At 47.8% G+C, this 18,777-nt stretch overlaps 1 protein-coding gene across 4 annotated transcripts in view; it reads left to right on the top strand.

Annotated features, from left to right (window-relative positions):
• Nucleotides 1-18,777, top strand: part of ADAM17 (ADAM metallopeptidase domain 17) — a 47,995-nt gene that overhangs the window by 21,180 nt on the left and 8,038 nt on the right. For 2 of the 4 annotated variants that reach the window (XM_040992803.1, XM_040992804.1), the window contains exons 5-11: nucleotides 245-413; nucleotides 4,334-4,467; nucleotides 6,774-6,863; nucleotides 8,481-8,594; nucleotides 13,039-13,183; nucleotides 13,287-13,375; nucleotides 14,809-14,961. In XM_040992803.1, the coding sequence (XP_040848737.1) occupies nucleotides 245-413; nucleotides 4,334-4,467; nucleotides 6,774-6,863; nucleotides 8,481-8,594; nucleotides 13,039-13,183; nucleotides 13,287-13,375; nucleotides 14,809-14,961 (894 nt within the window). Of the gene's footprint in view, nucleotides 1-244; nucleotides 414-4,333; nucleotides 4,475-6,723; nucleotides 6,864-8,475; nucleotides 8,595-13,038; nucleotides 13,184-13,286; nucleotides 13,376-14,808; nucleotides 14,962-18,777 lie in introns of those variants that run through there. The other 2 variants (XM_040992802.1, XM_040992805.1) reach the window with 2 other exon arrangements.

Here is an 18,777-nt window from a genome sequence, read left to right as displayed (position 1 = left end):
TTCAAAATGTACACAGTAAATCTTTTTTAATAGATAAAATAATGAATAAATAATCCATGTATTTATTTACCAGCATAAAGATTCCATGTGGTAAATATTGAAATGTTTATTTTAGATAACATGACTGGTCAGTATACCTAACCAAGAAAGGAATGTTATCTAAGAACAAGCAAAGATTATTGCAAAAATTTAATATACTCTTTAAGAATTGTATTTTATATCTCAGCCTTATTTCCCTTTGTAGCCACTTTGGAGATTTGTTAATGATCCTGCCGAGAAAAGAATGTTAGTGTATAAATCTGAAGATATTAAGAACGTTTCCCGTTTGCAGTCTCCAAAAGTGTGTGGCTATATAAAAGTGGATGGTGAAGAGTTGCTTCCAGAGGGGCTCATGGACATGGAGCCCCCTGAAGGTAAGACTGCAGTGGCACATTGTGACTGTTTCAATCTAAGGTTGTACTTATTTGGTTTAAAAAAAACCCAAAAAACCATGTAGGGCCTAATGCAGTAGTCTAGTGGCTAAAGTCCTCGCCTTGCATGCCCAGGACCCCAATGGGCGCTGGTTCGTGTCCTGGCTGCTCCACTTCCCATCCAGCTTCTTGCTTATGGCCTGGAAAGCAGTGGAGGACGGCCCAAAGCCTTGGGACCCTGAACCCACATGGGAGACACGAAAGAAGCTCCTGGCTCCTGGCTTCAGATCAGCTCAACCCTGGTAGTTGTGGCCACTTGGGGAGTGAATCATCAGATGGAAGATCTTTCCTTGTCTCTCCTCTCTGTATATCTGACTCCCCTCTGCCCCCCAAAAAAGTAATCAAGGAACTATATATTACATGACAGGAAAATGATTTGATTTTGAGAAATTCTTTGTTTGTAACGTGTGAGCTAAAAACTTGTGGCAGAAAGGAATTCAAAAGAAAGTGTTAACGGAAATTGAATAACCAGAGGAAGTCGTACTGCAGGCATTTCGAAATGACAGTGTTGTTGAGGTCAAGATCATTGGTCTCAGGACAGATGTGTTTAGGGACGTTTACAAAGCAAGTGTGGAGCGGCTTTCTGTCTTTTTCGAAGACCTTAGAGCATATGACCGTTTATTATAAAGACAAATACAGTCTGGTTGAAAGAGTTCCTGTTCATTTTTAAAATTTTTATTTTTGATGATTTTTACATAATTGATTAGAGTGATAAGGGTCAAGGGCTACAGGAAGGTGGGTGAGAGCTCTGTTTCCACATTCTCATTTTTTGGAAGGAGAGAGAGAAAGGGAGAAGCCACTCCCAGCCTCCCAACCACCCCAGGGTCCCCAGTGTGGAGCATGCTCCGAGGGTCCTGCTCAAGAGGTTTCGATAGTTCAACAGTTCTGAATTACTGCCAGTCTCGCCACTCCAAGCATGAAAAAAATCTCTCCAGAATCCACTGGTTGACATAGTCCACCTTAGAGTCTCCGTCTGCCCAGATACTCACTGCTAGTGCTTGTCTGGGGTAGTTGATTTGGGGCAGGTGAATTGTTCTGTCCTCCATCCTCTGTTGTGGTACCAGGTGTCCTCTGCAGGTTCCGATGGACTGTCATATCCTCCATATGCACCTAAACATGTCATCCTCTGCTCCATTTGACACTGAGGAGGCCCAGCTCTGACATATGCACTCCACGGTCAGACCATGGAACCTACAATTCTCTCCAAGGTTGGGTTCTGAGTCCAGCAGTTCAGCTGGGGGAATCCCCAAAGAAATTTCATCTGAGGTGATCCCAGACCTGATTCTTGTGTGTGCTTGCCAGCACAGGGTCCGGCACAGTCCATTGCCCCATTCAGCTTATGCATGTGCTGTTAGTTGCAATTGCTGGGTCACTTCTACTTCCAGCCCTGACTTCTGTGTAAACCAATGGGTGTTGTAGCCCAGCCCAATCGGCCCACCACACACTCAGCCTTCACGTACACCAGTGGTAGCTGCGGCCTAGTTAGAGTGACCTGTGGTAACCCCCATCAGGCCCGCTCCATGCCTGTTTCTTTTTTTTTTTTTTTTAAGAGTTATTTATTTTTATTGGAAAGTCAGATATACAGAGAGGAGAGACAGAGAGGAAGATCTCCCATCTGATGATTCACTCTCCAAGTGACTACAACAGCCAGTACAGGGCCGATCTGAAGCCAGGAGCCAGGAGCTCTTCTGGGTTTCCCACGCGGTACAAGGTCCCAAGGCTTTGAGTTGTCCTCGACTGCTTTCCCAGGCCACAAACAGGGAGCTGGATGGGAAGTGGGGCAGCTGGGATTAGAACCAGCAGCCATATGGGATCCTGGCATGTTGAAGGCGAGGACTTTAGCCACTAGGCCACAGCGCCTGGCCCATGCCCTGATTCTTGTGCTTACCAGTATATACAGCTGGCTGGTCCTGTCTGTCCCACATCCCTTCAGCTCTCACGTGTGTCAATGGGCCTTGAAGCCCAGTTCAGCCCAACTAGCTCCCCTGTCCAGCCCATGCATGTTCCAGCAGGTGCCACTCTCTGTCTAGCCATGCCTGCCCAAGTCCTGGTTTTTATGCTTACCAGTTGGAGTGGTTACCCAATAAGGAGGTGCCCTCTCTTTCCCTACCGGGCCCACTCCCACTCCCGGATCCTGCACTCTGCAGGTGGTTCTGCAGTTTAACTTGACAGAATTGGCCCCCTGTGCCAGCATCTGCCAGCTAATGCTGTGGCAAAGCCCAACCAACCCACACCCACTCTCACTTGTGCTTGTACCAGTAGGAACAGTCAACCTAGTCTGGCTTTCTCCTGGTCTAGCTCACATGAGGACAACAGGTGTTGAATCCCTGCCTGGCCTGGTCTACCCCCATCCCAGTGGGAGTGGTGGTCCAGCAGGTGGGCCCCATGCAGCCCCCCTACCAGCTTCGCCCCTTCCTCCGTGTCTCACGTGTGCGGTTGAGTGCTGCGGCCCGGTCTGGCATGGCCTGCCTCACCTCGGCATTTGCCAGTGGGTGCTGTAGCCTGGCCCACGCCAGCCCTCCCCCAACTCCAGCTCACACTGGTGGGGACTGTAGCCTAGCCCAGCCCATCTGTTCCCTAGTCTCAGCCTTCATGTGAACTGGTATGCGACCCAACCCAGCCTGACCCACCCTCCAATCTGGTGCTCAGATGTGCCAGCGGGTGAATTGAACTGGCCCAGCTTGGTTCACTCCCAATCTGTAATATAATCCCGGTTTTCACAGAGAACCTTGACCTTTGAGCTGTTACTTCAATTCATGGCTGCTTTTAAAGGAGCACACCTGCCGGCTTCATAGCCCACTAGTAAGCAGTTGTTTTACTTTGTTAAGCACTTTTTAAAGCTTCTGATTTTAGTAATTAAGATGGTGATTGCTTTTTGAATTTCTCATTTTTTATTTTCTGTATTCCTCTAAGATTTTTTTGTTCAGATTTTTTTCCCTTAAAGATTTATTTATTTTTATTGAAAAGTCAGCTATACAGAGAGGAGGAGAGACAGAGGAAGACCCTCCGTCTGCTGATTCATTCCCAAAGTGAGCGCAACGGCCGGAGCTGTGCTAATCCAAGCCAGGAGTTTCTGGGTTTCCTACACGGATGCAGGGTCACAAGACCCTGGGCCATCATCCATCGCTTTCCCAGGCCAAGAGGAGAGAGTTGGATTGGAAGCAAGCCATCGGGACACAAATTGGTGCCCACATGGGATCCTGGCTCGTGCAAGGCAAGGACCTCAGCCACTAGATACCGTGACTGGTCTTGCTTAGATTTTTGAAAAAATGATTGTTTGAAAGACAACATTTACACTAAAGGAGAGAGAGAGAGGGAGAGAGAACCTTTCATCTGCTGGTTCACTCCCCAGCTGGCTGTAACGGCTAGCACTGGGCCACCTGAAGCCAGGAATCAGGAGCTTTCTGAGGGCCTCCAGGTGGGTGCAGGAGGCCAATCACTTGAGCCATCCTCTGCTGCTTTTCCAGGCTGCTGACAGGGAGCTGGATTGGAAATAGAGCAACTGGGACTCAAACCAGTGCCTGTATGGGTCGCTGGTGCTGCTGGGTTACTCCCTCAATGGCTACAATGGCTAGAACTGGTGTGGCACGAATGTAGGAGCCTCTTCCAGGTCTGCCATGTGGGTGCAAGGGCCCAAGCATTTGGGCTATCTTCTGCTGCTTCCCCAAGTGTATTAGGATGGATGGGAAGTGGAGCAGCTGGGACAGAAAGCAGCACCATTGGAAGTGGCTTTATCTGATTTGCCACATTCACAGCCCCTCAAATAACATGTATTTCAGAAGTATACTGCGGTGTTATGTGAAAAAGAAAATCTGCCTTGTTGCGATGAAATTTGATTTACTAGTGCCTACAAATTCCTTTAGGGCTTGCTCACCGCGTGAAGAGGCGAGCTGAGCCAAACCCCATGAAGAACACGTGCAAACTGCTGGTGGTCGCCGATCACCGCTTTTACAGATACATGGGCAGAGGGGAGGAGAGCACCACCACCAACTACCTGGTGAGCACTGGCGGGGCGGACTCCCTGCAGGTGGGTGGGTTCTTCTAAACCTGAGACCACAGCCATCACCCGTGGAATGAAACCCAGTCTGTTCGGTGCTCAGATGTTTCTGAAGCATTTGAGGGACGTTGTCTGGTTCCCACGTTACTGTATGGAAACTGTAGTTTCAAATTTCTAAAAATGTACTTTATATTTGAAGTAATATTTTCTGTATGTTGTAACTTTTATGCTAACTGGGAAAATTTGTGATGCTGTCCTTTATTTAAATGAGGGAGCTCTTGAAGAACGTGCCTGCGCCAGTGGCCGTGACCCTGTGGTGTCGTGACCCTGTGGTGTCGTGACCCCGTGGTGTCGTGACCCTGTGGTGTCACGTGTGCGGCTCTGCTCCCTGGTCGGACAAGTATGTCTTTGTGAAGCTGTGTGTTTCAGAGAACAATGGCCGTGTTGGTCGGCTGTGTTAGCGAGCTGAGCGTTGGACTGTCCAGCCAGGGGCAGAGAGCTTGTAGGAAGCATTGGCCCTGCAGCTTTAGGCATGTGCTATTATAATTTTTAAGGTTAGGGGAGTAATTTTTCAGGGAGATTTTTGTTACTGTGGCCTCATTGGTCATGATAACTTGGCACCGACCAAAATGTTATTGAATGAATAAAAGAAAATGGAGCTATTCATGCCCACCGCCTGGTACAGGACAGTCGCCTGTCTCGGTGACTTGCTTTCCCCATTCTGCCGCTTTTATTGGCACCCATCACCCTTTTTTCCTCCTGCTTTCAATGATTTTATTATGAGGATTGTGGCAGTCACTCTAACTCTTGTCCTGAACTGACATTCTTTTTGGCAAAGCTTCTCTGTCTCTCCTTCTCTTTTTTAAAAGGCAGCCTCTTTTTTTTTTTTTTTTAAGATTTTATTTATTTTTATTGGAAGGTCAGATATAGAGAGGAGGAGAGACAGAGAGGAAGATATTCTGTATGTTGATTTATTCCCCAAGTGGCTGCAATGGCCAAAGCTGAGCCAGTCTGAAGTCAGGAGTCAGAAGCTTGTTCTGGGTCTCCCACGTAGGTGCAGGGTCCCAAGGCTTTTGGCCGTCCTCAACTGCCATCCTAGGTCACAAGCAGGGAGCTGAATGGGAAGTGGGGCCACCGGGATTAGAACCGGCGCCCATATAGGATCCCGGCGCATGAAAGGTGAGGACTTTAGCTGCTAGGGTATTGCGCCAGGGCCAAAGCTTCTTTCTTAGTACGAGTTTTATATTGGGGGACCTGATATGTTACTTCTTTGTTCATAACACTATGAAAATAAATGTAAAGAAAAATCTAGTTTGTTTTTTTAAGGAATATGTATTTTTAAAAATATTTTTATTTGAAAGGCAGATTTTACAGAGAGAGAAGGAGGGATAGAAAGATCTTACATCTCTGACTCACGGTTGACCACAGTGATCAGAACTGAACTGATACAAAGCTGAGCCAGGAACTTCTGGGTCTTTCCATGTGGAATGTTTTTGGGACCCTGTACCCAGGTGGGAGACCTGAAGGAAGCTCTTGGTCCCTGGCTCCTGGCTTTGGATTGGCTCAGCTCTGGCCATTGCAGCCATTTGGGGAGTGAAGCAGCAGATGGAAGATCTCTCTTTCTGTATCTTCTTTCTGTAAAGTTGTCTTTCCAGTAAAAATAAATAAATCTTTTTTTTAAAAAAAAGTATACGAGTACCTGCCGCCCTGGTGGGATATCCGGATGGAAGTTCCTGACTGCTGGCTCCTGGCTCCTCCCTGGCTTAGCACAGGCTGTTGAGGGCATTTGATGAGTGAGCCAGTGGGTGGCAGGGCTCTCTGCCTCTTCTGTGCCCTGTCTCTGCTACTTTTTCAAGTCAGGCCGTAAATCTCTACACTTCCCTATTTGGTGGACTGTGTGTTAAGCAGGCCAACGGCCGCCTCCCCATCTGGAGCCTGCTCGAAGCCCTGTTCTTCTCATCTCACTTGTCACACTCTGTTGTTCTTTCAAATAAAAATGAATATTTTTTAAAAGAGTGATAAAAATTTTAGAAGTCTATTAGAGAATATTTTGGTCTCAGATGTAGTTGATTACCCAAAATTTACTTGGAGTGGACTGTGACTTTTGGTAATGACATTCTAAGTTTGTGAGTAGGAGTAATTTCTTTGTGTCATCAGTGATAGAAGTTAGTATTTTAATGATAGGTGTTATAATTAGGACCTTGGGCCAATTACGTTTTTCTAAGCTGAGAGTTTTGTGTCTGTTTCCTATTACGTTACGGGGTGGTAAATGCGCACTGCGTAACGGCTGCTTCCTTTCTACACAGATAGAGCTGATCGACAGAGTGGATGATATCTACCGGAACACCTCGTGGGACAATGCGGGGTTCAAAGGTTACGGAGTGCAGATAGAGCAGGTACTCACCCACAGAGGAGGCTCATGTAGTTGGTGACGTGGCGCCATGTGATGTTGGTCACCTCGGGCGTGCGTGTTCTCAGATGCCGCCGGGATTCTCGATGAGGTTACGGCGGTTCTAGAAGATGAAGTTTTCGCTGTCCATCATTTATCCTGCTCCCGCTCCCCCCTTTCAGCTTGTGATTCTTTTATTCTCTCAAGTGTTTTCCATTTATCTGAATTTAGTTTCAGTTCTCAAAAGTTTTGTTGAATCCTTAGAAAATTTACTCAAATACACTGTGCAAGGCATTTATGTATGCAAAACTGTTAGGTTTCTTGCCCTTAAGTGTCTCCTGATTCCTTGTAATCTGTTAATAGCATGTCTACCATTGATGTGTTAATATTTTCTTGATTCTGTCTCAAAGCAAAATGATTCCGAATTGATTAATTAAAGAGACTTGAAATCACTTTGAACAGAAAGTAGACATTTTGATATGCAGATTAGTCATGTTATAGGTTCTATCAGATGGAATTTAGAGATGTAGGAAAAACCTTTTAATCACATATCATAAATATTAAACCTTGATAGTTCTCATATGAAACTAAGAGAATAATTTTTCCCTCCTTTTTGCTGTTTTGTGTTTTTTTAAGTTATCACTTGTTAGGTAATACATACACAGTACAAAACCCAGGGAAAAGTAAGTGCACGTTCTCTGTCCATCGTCACAGCCGCTCCTTCCGCTGCGCGCCCCGAGCTCCGTGTGTCTGCGAGATGTGTGCATGCACGGCCATGTTTGTGCACGTCTGCCTGTGACCCAGTGCTGGTGCGGTGCTCCTTGGCGTCTTGGAGATTATTCCCTGTTGATGCGTACAAGCCTGCCTTACCTTTGAAATGCCTGAATCAGGTTTAGGGGGGCCACTCAAATCCCTTTCTTCCTTAGGAGCGTGGAACCAGTTGAAAATATAGAAGTAATTTGAGAGGTAGAAGCTTTAGTCCTTGACATGTGGTCAAAGATGAATTGGAGGGTGTGGTCCGGGTGTGCAGTCATGGTGGGCTTCCAGGTGGTTCCCTCCAGGATTGGCTGGACCACCCACCAGCAGGACTACTGCGCCTGCCCCACTGAGCCTATTGCTGGGTAGCAGGGCGGATTGGAGTGGGCCCTGCAGGCAGAGACTTCGAAACTGCTGCAGCGGGGACAGCTGTGGGAAGCCTCTGTCACCGCTCCGGCTTTGGGGTCATACAGATCTGCCTGAAACGCATGTAGGACATCCCTGCTTCTTGTACTCTTTTATTTCTGTGATGTACAGAGTGATTTATCCGTTGTTACTCTTTATTTCTAGATCATTAACTCTAGTTGTAAATATTTTAGGCTCGTGTAACTCCAAGTCTAATGTTTTCCAAGTAAATGTGGAGGATATGAAACTATAGCACATTTGTACCTTTATAATTTGTTCACATCCGTGTTTTCCATACCATATTCTTTTTAGTTTGTGTTAAATATTGTGTACCAATGCTGAGAATGTGTGGCATTTCGGTGCTAAACTTTTTTCTAGAATGGCATTTTTTTTTTTTTTTTAGGATAAAACAATGTGATTTTTTTCTGGAAGTGTTCTAAGTGTATTATCTCTTTAAGTATAGATTCGCATTCTCAAGTCTCCACAAGAAGTGAAACCTGGAGAAAGGCACTATAACATGGCAAAAAGTTACCCAAATGAAGAGAAGGATGCTTGGGATGTGAAGATGCTGCTGGAGGTGGGTCCTGGGACTCTGGGGTGGAGTTGGCTTTGACATGGCTTGCACCTGCGTTAATGCAGGGACATGTTAGAGAAGATGCTAGAAAGCCGGGGTGTCTGCCCAGCGCTGAGCCCATCTTCAGAGCAGATGGCAACTGGCAAAAAAAAGTAAGGGGAGGGAGGGGAGGAGAAGAATGTGAAGAATTTCATAAAACAGTGTTTCTTTATCTTTTCTATTTATTTAGTCATTAATAAGGCAGAGTGACAAAGAGTGGGAGAGATTGTTCGTCTGTTGGTTAGCTCCGCAGAGTCTACAGCAGCTGGAGCTGGGCCCGGCCAAAGCCAGATCTAGCAACTCCATGTGGGTCTAGTACTTGAGTGTGTGTGGGCTGCTCGAGTGCCAGTGGGGCAGGCTGCACCGCAGACCCCCTGGCATGGGATGTACCCAGCACCCACTCCTACAGCAGTGTTGCCTTGCTGGGTTTGGATCTGAGCATCTGCTGGGCGGGAACATGAAAGTCCTGTCCATGCAATCCTTGCACACTGGTTTGTTAGCTCGGGTCTCTCTGAGGTTTTACCAGTGAATCTCTTTGTTTTTCTAGAGATTTATTTGTTTTTATTTGAAAGGCAGATATTCAGAAAGAAGAAGATACAGAGAAAAGTCTTCAGCCCCCAAGCGGCTTCAATGTCCAGAGCTGAGCCGATCTGAAGCCAGGAACCAGGAGCTTCTTCTGGTGTCCCATGTTGATGCAGGATCCCAAGGCTTTGGGCCGTCCTATTCTGCTTTCCCAGTCACCAGCAGGGAGCTGGATGGGAAGTGAGGCAGCTGGGACACAAACTGGCACCCATATGGGATCCCAGCACGTGCAAGGCCAGGATTCCAAACACTAGGCTACCACGCCAGGCTCCTCAGTGAATCTTTTAAGACAGTAATTATTAAACAGGCTATGAGTAATTGGAGAGTTGAAATGTAACTGGGAGGACTCAAAGTTGGAATTTCAACTTTTTCTGTTTTTATTCTGGTATTCATGAAAAGATCGTAATTTGGAGTCTCAGTGTGTAGTGCTGCCTCTTTGTGGCGTGATCTCCGATGGGTTCGCGTTCTGCTGTGCTGCTGGCAGTCAGCACAGAGAGCTGCTTGCAGCTACACCTGGTGTTTCTCGCCGAGTTCCCAGGGCTCGCTCTAGGCTTAGTGTGACTCATCTGGATTCTGTCTAAGGTCTCACAAGGCCACAGCCAAGTTTAAGCCTGAGAGGAATTAAAGCAGGTTCTCAATTCTTTATCCGTGAGTCTGTGTGACACTGACACACCTCGTCTGATTTCCTGTGCCAGGCCCCCTGAGGGAAGCTGAAGAGGGTGCGTTAGTGTGGTGGAGAGGTCCACTGAGGGGCGTCGGTCAGCGTGGGCTGCCCTGACGCAGGGCCACAGTCTGGGCATTTTTTCCTTGCACCCCTGGAGGCTGTGAGTGATGCTCAGGTGTTGGCCAACCGTGTGTCCTTTATGGCTTCTCTCCTGGGCTCAGAGTGGCTCCCTCTCCCTCTGGCCTCACCTGGCCGTCCCTGGGTCCAGGCTGCACAACTCTGCCCGTGGGTGGCAGTCATGGTGGATTGGGTCCATCCAGTTCAGATGGCCTGTTTATCTGAGTTACTTGTATAAAGACCCTTACTCTAGACGCAGTGGCCTTCAGAGCTCTGTGAATTTTTCTCAATTTAAGACTTTTTATTTTTACTTGAAAGACTGAGAAAGAGAGAGACCTTCCATCTGCTGGTTCACTCCCCAGATGGCTGCCACGGCCAAAGGTGGGTTCATTGAGGTAGAAGTCAGGAAGTTCTTCCCGTTCTCCCATGTACGTACAGTGCCCCACGACTTGGGCCATTCTCAGCTGCTTTCCTAGGCCACAGGCGGGGAGTCGGATGGGAAGTGGAGCAACTGGGACATGAACGAGCGCCCGTATGGGATGCCCGTATAGGATTAGCATGCTAGTATAGGATTAGCATGCTAGTCCACTGTGTAAGCCCTGAGGTCTATGAATTGGGAGTGTCATTGTTAGACCCTGACAAGAGGGCTCAGCCACAGGGTGGGGTTGGTTACCCAGCCAGCAGTGCCCGAGATAGAGCCATGTGTGCCAGTTCCCAGGACTGCTGACCCGTGCGGCCAGGCTCTCGGGGGGCCTCCCTGTGACTGTCGTGGGAGGAACCGAGTGGCGAACCGCTGCGTGCTCCTCTGCATTCGTCCCTGTGGCTCCTCTTCCTGACACCGCACTGCTCACCACTCAGCTGCCAGCGTCGGACGGTGGCCGTCTGCCATCCCGGGAGCTTCAGACCTCTCATGCTCAGTCATTGAAGTCAAGGCTGGGCCCGGTGCATTAGCCGATCCTCAGCTGGCTAATCCTCCACCCCGAAGCGCCAGTGTCCTGCTTGGCTGCTGGTTTGTGTCCCGGCTGCTCTGCTTCCCATTCAGCTCCCTGCTGCGGCCTGGGAAAGCAGTGGAGTGTGGCCCAAGTCCTTAGAACCCTGATCTACATGGGAGACCTGGAGGAAGCTCCTAGCTTCAGAACAGCTCAGGTCTGGCTGTTACGGCCATACCTTTCCAATAAAAATGAGTAAATCTTAAAAAAAAAAGTCAAGGCTTTTTTAGTGGGAGTACCTGACCTGTTATGGATGAGATTTTACATATGCAGCCCTTTGAGGGGCAGGAATGTCTTTGTGAACCTGCAGTATTGTAAGTGATGTGATTTTCCAAAAGTTTGTTTATAGCTGCTGTATATTACCAAGTTTTAACATAAAATTGTCAGGCCCGGGCCCGGCGCGGTGGCGCAAGTGGTTAAAGGTCCTCGCCTTGCACGCCCGGGATCCCATATGGGCGCCGGTTCTAATCCCGGCAGCCCCGCTTCCCTTCCAGCTCCCTGCCTGTGGCCTGGGAAAGCAGTCGAGGACGGCCCAAAGCTTTGGGACCCTGCACCCGCGTGGGAGACCCGGAAGAGGCTCCTGGCTTCAGATCGGCATAGTATCGGCCCGTTGCGCTCACTTGGGGAGTGAATCATCGGAGGGAAGATCTTCCTCTCTGTCTCTCCTCTCTGTATATCCGCCTTTCCAATGAAAAAATTAAAAAAAAAAATTGTCAGGCCCAGCACAGTGGCCTAGCAGCTAAAGCCCTCACCTTGAACATGCCAGGACCCCATATGGCCGCCGGTTCTAATCCCAGCAGCCCTGCTTCCCATCCAGCTTCCTTCTTCTGGCCTGGGAAAGCAGCCGAGGTCGTCCACGTGGGAGACCTGGAGAAAGTTCCTGGCTCCTGGCTTCGGATTGGCGCAGCACCGGCAGTTGCGCTCACTTGGGGAGTGAATCATCGGATGGAAGATATTTCTCTCTGTCTCTCCTCCTCTCTATATATGTCTGACCTTGCAATAAAAAGAAATAGATTTTTAAAAAATAATAAAAAAATAATAAAATTGTCTATGAGACCGACTGCCCTGTGTTTCGGCCTGGGTGCTGTGCCAGCCTTGTGGAATGGAAGCGTTCCCAGCGTGGAGCTGTGTAACCCCAGGGAGGCCTGGCGGGAGCGGCACGGGGACCGAGTATCTGGCCGAGCCTCCACATGCTGCCTTGCTGTGCCTCCTGTCAGATGGTGGCCTTGGCTTCTCTCCTGTACGCCTGCCTGGGAGTGCCCTGCTGTGTGATAGCGGCCAGTCCCAATGCTACTCTTCAGTGTCTAGAGAAGGCATCTTTTTTTTTTTTTTAAGATTTATTTATTTTTATTGGAAAGTCAGAGAGAAAGATCTGTCTGCTGGCTCACTCCCCAAGTGGCTGCAGTGGCCAGAGTTGAGCTGATCTGAAGGCAGGATACTCTTCCAGGTCACCTACATGGGTGTAGGGTCCCAAAGCTTTGGCCCGTCCTCGACTGCTTTCCCAGGCTACAGGCAGGGAGTGGAAGGGAAATGGAGCAGCTGGGATACAAACTGGCGCTCACATGGGATCCCGAGGGATGCAATGCAAAGACTTCAACCACTAGGCTACCATGCTGGGCCCAGTTATGTTCAAGTGGCATGCCATCTCCTATGTTAGAACTCACTGTGGAGCTTCCAGTGGTCCAGAAGACGAGATAGGAGATAACCTGTCTGGTTCTGGTGCAGCAGCCTGATAGGCCTGATAGGTGTTCAGCTGGCTCAGGGGTTGTCAGACTTGCCTTTGTGAATCAGCCAAGAAGCTGGTCTTGCTTGCAGTGTGTGCTGAGAGCAGCACCTACCCCCAAGCTCTGGGCCCTGGGCTTGGTGCTCCTGACCTGGGTGGGACCAGCAGGACGTGCAAGGCTGGGCTGCTGGCCGCCAGCAGAGGCCCCTGGCAGGCCCTATCCCCAGCTCGCTTGGGCCAGGACCCCTGCTTCAACCCAGAGCTTACACCCTGAGGAAGCAAATGTCTTTTATGTACCTTTCAACCTAATTACTTTTTTTTTTTTAATTAAAGCAATTTAGCTTTGATATAGCTGAAGAAGCATCTAAAGTCTGCCTGGCACATCTTTTCACTTACCAAGATTTTGATATGGGAACTCTAGGACTGGCTTATGTGGGTTCTCCCCGAGCAAACAGCCATGGCGGTGTATGTCCCAAGGGTAAGGCTCCTCATTTCATGTGTTTACGTTGCTGGGATTTTTACCTGGCTGATTACATTAACATCAACATTAAACAAGTGGCTTCTGTTTCCTGATACCTTAGCTTACTATAGTCCTGTTGGGAAGAAGAATATCTATTTGAATAGTGGTTTGACCAGCACGAAAAATTACGGTAAAACCATCCTTACAAAGGTATGTTCTTTTGTTTTAAAAAGAATAGTTTTGGTGTTTATTGTTTTACAACCTCATTATTATATGCTTACATAAGATATCTTCCAACAACTAATATGTACTTTTACTTTGGTGGCTGAGCGGCTCCCCAAACAGGATGGAGGCGTTGTTGTAGAACCCCCACACTTTGTCCACTTGCCTGATGTGCAGAAAGCCCATCATTGGCTTGGGGGTTGTAGAAAAAAGTAGGTCTTTATTGCGAAGTGCAGAAAAAGGAGCTGGACAGCTACTGCTCAATTCCCTGACTCCCCAAGGAGATGAGGTTGCAGGTTCTTGTGCATTGGGAGTGGGGCCGAGAGGTGCAGGATCAGCTCGTATCCAAGTTCCTGTTGATCAGCTAAGCTCGTGACCTTCCTGTGATTGGTCTGTGATGCTGTGCTCTCGAGGGAATTCACGATGGCAGGTGGGCTGCTGCTGTTCTGGGATCACTCAGACACAGTCCTTACATGTTCTCCCAGGGTCTGCCTGCAGTCCTCAGGGGGAGCCTGGCCGTCAGCGTTCTGCCCTGTAGAGTCAGTCAGTGTTGGCGAGGACCTTCTAGGGGCAGCTGTACCCTTTCCTCCCTTCAGTGACTTGCCAAAGGGCAGACAAGGACACTGTGTGCTAAGGGAGACAGACAGGAGGCTGGGGCCTGCTCTTTAATAAGAAATATGATAAAGAGAAGCATAAACAGGAAAATTCCTGTGACCTGTGAGCTTTCATTGAAGGCGGTTGGGCTCATGGCTCCCTCAGCCCCTCTGCCCAGAAGCCCCGCCCGGCACTGGCTGGTCCTGCAGCAGCATGCTCTCACGTGCTGCAGGACGCACACGTGGGCAGATTTGCTGACAAACCATCATTTACCTTTTTCGTTTATCAGCACCATGCTGTGTTCTCTTAGAAAATTGTGGTATGGTTTGTGAATACAGTTATGTAAAATTGATTTAAGTTGATGTTTATAATATTTTGTATTATACAGGCTATACATTCCTAACCTGAAATTTTGAATTCTAAATTGTTCTCAAATCTAGAACTTTTGAGTCTGATAAGCAAAAAATTGGCATTATGAAATCATACTTCATGCAAAATATTATTTAAAGCATTGCATAAAATCACTATCAGTCCGTGCTTAAATTTATTAAGCCAAGATGTCTCATTATAGGATGCATATATCCCAAAAATTAAAAAAAAAAAAACTTTAAATCCCAAATTTTTCTGGTCCCAGACATTTTGGTTAATGAATACTCGTCCTGAAATAAGTAGAATGTCACAGACACTGTTAAATAAAAGACATCATAATTGAGTTGTTATTCTTTCATTTGAGTGAAGAAAGGGCTTTAATAAGATGGTGTGGGTCCAGCTGGCAAAGTAGCTGGCCGAATGGTAGGGAATAATGTTTTCTTTGCATCTTCTCTCAGGAAGCTGACCTGGTTACAACTCATGAGTTGGGACACAATTTTGGAGCAGAACATGATCCTGACGGTTTAGCAGAATGTGCCCCGAATGAGGATCAGGGAGGAAAATATGTGATGTACCCCATTGCTGTGAGTGGGGACCACGAGAACAATAAGGTACGCCTGCGGGGGGCCTTGCAGGGGTCATGCTGAGAGCTCAGCAGGTGCTCCGCAGCTGTCCCTGGGTGTCTTGCTGTGGGGGAGCTGCACATGGAACTTGCGTGTGTTTTGGATTAAATCATCTCCTGTCTAATGTTTTCCAAGAAACTTGGGAATAACAACAACTGTTGTCCAAGTTCTAGATTTTAGGGTTTGGTGGATCAGGCCTTTTTTTTTTTTTAAATTGCAAAGTCAGATATACAGAGAGAAGGAGAGGCAGAGAAGATCTTTTGTTCGATGATTCATTCTCCAAGCGACCGCAACAGTTGGCATTGTGCCTATCCGAAGCCAGGAGCCAGCAACTTCACTTGGTCTCCCATGTGGGTGCAGGGTCCCAAGGCTTTGGGCTCTCCTCAGCTGCTTTTTCAGGCCACAAGCAGGGAGCTAGATGGGAAGTGGAGCTGCCGGGATTAAAACTGGTGTCCTGGGCCCGGCGGCGTGGCCTAGCGGCTAAAGTCCTCACCTTGAACGCTCTGGGATCCCGTATGGGCGCCAGTTCTAATCCCGGCAGCTTCATTTCCCATTCATCTCCCTGCTTGTGGGCTGGGAAAATAGTCTATGACGGCCCAAAGCCTTGGGACCCTGCACCTGTGTGGGATACCTGGAAGAAGTTCCTGAATCCTGGCTTCAGATCAGCACAGCATCGGCCGTTGCGCTCGCTTGGGGAGTGAATCATTGGATGGAGGATCTTCCTCTCTGTCTCTCCTCCTCTCTGTATATCTGACTTTCCAATAAATAAATAAATCTTAAAAAAAAAAAAAACTGGTATCCATGTGGAATCCCATTGCATTCAAAAGCGAGGACTTTAGCTGCTAGGCCACCACGCAGGGCCCTGCTCAGGCATTTTTTAAACTGTTCTATTCATTTATGAGTTGTTACTCATTTTAATGCTATAGTACTTCACTATTTGCATATCTTTTCATGAATATTTATCATAAAACACATACAGTTTTCCGATAGACCTCATGTGGGCGTGGTACTTCTCTGTCTTGTTCATCAAGTCTGCAGTGCCAGCTATGTGGTCAGTTTATGTATACCTTTTGGTATTCTCAGTAGGAATACCTGGAACACAATAAATGCTTGTTGAATGAATACATGAGATGAATTACTGCTGGGGGCTTCTGATGAAGTAGCCAAGCTGAAGAGTGGGTGTTGGGGCACAGGTTGAAGCACCACTCCTGGTGCCCACATCTTCTTTCTGCATGCTGGTCCTCGTTCCCACTCCTCCATTCCCCATCTCGGCTGGCAGCAGATGCCCCGAAGTATTCAGTTCCTGCTACCCCTGTGGGTGACCTGAGTAGGGTACCAAGCTCCTGGCTTTGGCCCTACCCTGCTTATTGTCCATTTTAATTCACTAGGAAATGAAATGATGAAATAATTGAGTTTCATTGATATGTAACACTGCGAATAAGCCCACCAAATTACCAACTGCCTAAGCCCCAGGTTGCAGTAAGCAGCTCATTCAAACATCTCCCCTGTAAAACAGAAAGGTGTAGAGGTGATATGGCGTGTGGGTTAAACCATGCTTCAGTTTGGCTTTTCTGCTTTGCTTCGGATGGAAGATCTTCCTCTGTCTCTTCTCTCTGTATATCTGGCTTTCCAATTAAAGTAAATAAATAATGGAAAAAAAATTTAGAGACCTAGCACCATGGCTCAGCAGTGCTGGCATTTGCTGTAAGATGGTTCAAGTCCTGGCTGCTGTGCTTCTGACCCAGCAGCAGAGCCAGTGCACGTGCTTGGGCCCCTGTGTCCACAGGGGAACTCACATGGGCTTCCAGGCTTGGCTTCGGCCTGCCCAGTAGATGGATGAACTCTTGACCCTGTAACTCTTGACTCTGTACCTTCCCAGCAAAGAATTTCTTTTTTTTTTGCTATATTATTTTTTTATTGATTACATTGCATTATGTGACACTGTCTCATAGGCTCTGGGATTCCCCCAACCCCTCCCCATGCCCTCCCCCCATGGTGGATTCCTCCACCTTGGTGCAGTATTACAGTTCAAGTTCAGTTAAGATTCTTTCATTGCAAGCATAGAGTCTAACATCCTATTGTCCAGATGAGTTCAACGGTTTCTTGGGGAGACCATCTCTGGTCTGAAAGCAGAGCTGGCAGAATATCATCCCGATTAATTAAAAGCCAAAACATAACATCAACATCAATTTACAACATTATGGAATTAATTGACATGGAATTGAGTAACAAATATGTTAAAAAGTGCAAGTTCTTAACCGCATCCTCTGATTACTTCATTGACATTTCTATTTTGGTTTGTACACAGAACCGGCTGCCATACACCTTAAAATGGCTATAGGGTACTGTTCAGCTGTCTCGTGGCTATTTTCATTTTAGCATTCGGCAGTTTATAGTGTTGAAGCTTAATTTCCAGCAAAGAATTCTTAAAAGGTAAAAATAAGTAAGAAGGCCAGCAATTTTGTATAGACTGGGATTTCCCCCCCCCCCCAAGCTCCCACCCCCCAACAGATTTTCCCCATTTTGCTATAATGGTATAGTCCTTTGTAAGGAATCATAATTCTATCAGTCTCTTAGTTAAGTGTACCTCGACATTGCTGGTGCAGACTTTTTTTATTTATTTATTTTTATTGGAAAGTCAGATATATAGAGAGGAAGAGAGACAGAGAGGAAGATCTTCTGTGTGTTAATTCATTCCCCAAGTGGCCTCAACTGCCATAGCTGAGCCAATCCGAAGCAGGAGTCCAGAGCATCTTCTGGGTCTTCCACACCGGTGCAGGGTCCCAAGGCTTTGGGCAGTTCGCGATGGCTCTCCCAAGCCACAAGCAGGGAGCAGGATGGGAAGTGGGACCATCAGGATTAGAACCGATACCCATATGGGATCCCTGCACATTCAAGGTGAGGACTTTAGCTGCTAGGTTACTGCACCAGGCTCGAAGCTATCTGTTTAAATTGACTGTGCAAATGGGGCTGGGGTAACGGAGCTGCAGGCCTGACGGAGCGCACAGGCTGTGCACTGAGCAGGTCTGACAGAGCGCACAGGCTGTGCACTGAGCAGGCCTGACGGAGCACACAGGCTGTGTACTGAGCAGGTCTGACGGAGCGCACAGGCTGTGCACTGAGCAGGCCTGACGGAGCACACAGGCTGTGTACTGAGCAGGTCTGATTCCTTTTGGTCTCAGTGTTTTTTTTAAGGTTTGGTTTTTGGACCTGTCGCATTTGCTCAGTGGCTACATCTGTGCCTCGCACGTGACTGGATTCCATGTGGGCACCAGTTCATGTCCCGGTGGCCCATTTCCTATCCGACTCCCTGCCTCTGATCTGGGAAAGTATTAGAGGATGACCCAAAACCTTGGAACCCTGCACTCATGTGGGAGACCTGGAAGAAGCTCCTGGCTCCTGGCTTCGGATCAGCTCAGCTCTGTCCATTGCAGTTACTTGGGAAGTAAAGCAGCAGATGGAAAATGTTTTAAACACTCAAAAAAATTTTTTTAAGATTTTATTTTTTATTTTCATTACAAAGTCAGATATACAGAGAGGAGGAAAGACATGAAGATCTTCCATCCAATGATTCACTCCCCAAGTGAGCGCAACGGCTGGTGCTAAGCCAGTCCAAAGCCAGGAGCCAGGAGCTTCCTCCAGGTCTCCTACATGGGTGCAGGCTCCCAAGGCTTTGGGCCATTGTCGACTGCTTCCTCACCCCACAAGCAGGCTGCTGGATGGGAAATGGAGCTGCCGGGATTAGAACCGGCGCCCATATGGGATTCTGGTGTGTTCAAGGTAAGGACTTTAGCTGCAAGGCCA

The sequence above is a fragment of the Ochotona curzoniae genome, unplaced genomic scaffold (genome assembly GCF_017591425.1).
Source record: "Ochotona curzoniae isolate NIBS_2020 unplaced genomic scaffold, NIBS_Ocur_1.0 contig_883, whole genome shotgun sequence".
Taxonomy (NCBI): domain Eukaryota; kingdom Metazoa; phylum Chordata; class Mammalia; order Lagomorpha; family Ochotonidae; genus Ochotona; species Ochotona curzoniae.
This window is presented reverse-complemented; position numbering and strand designations above follow the sequence as displayed.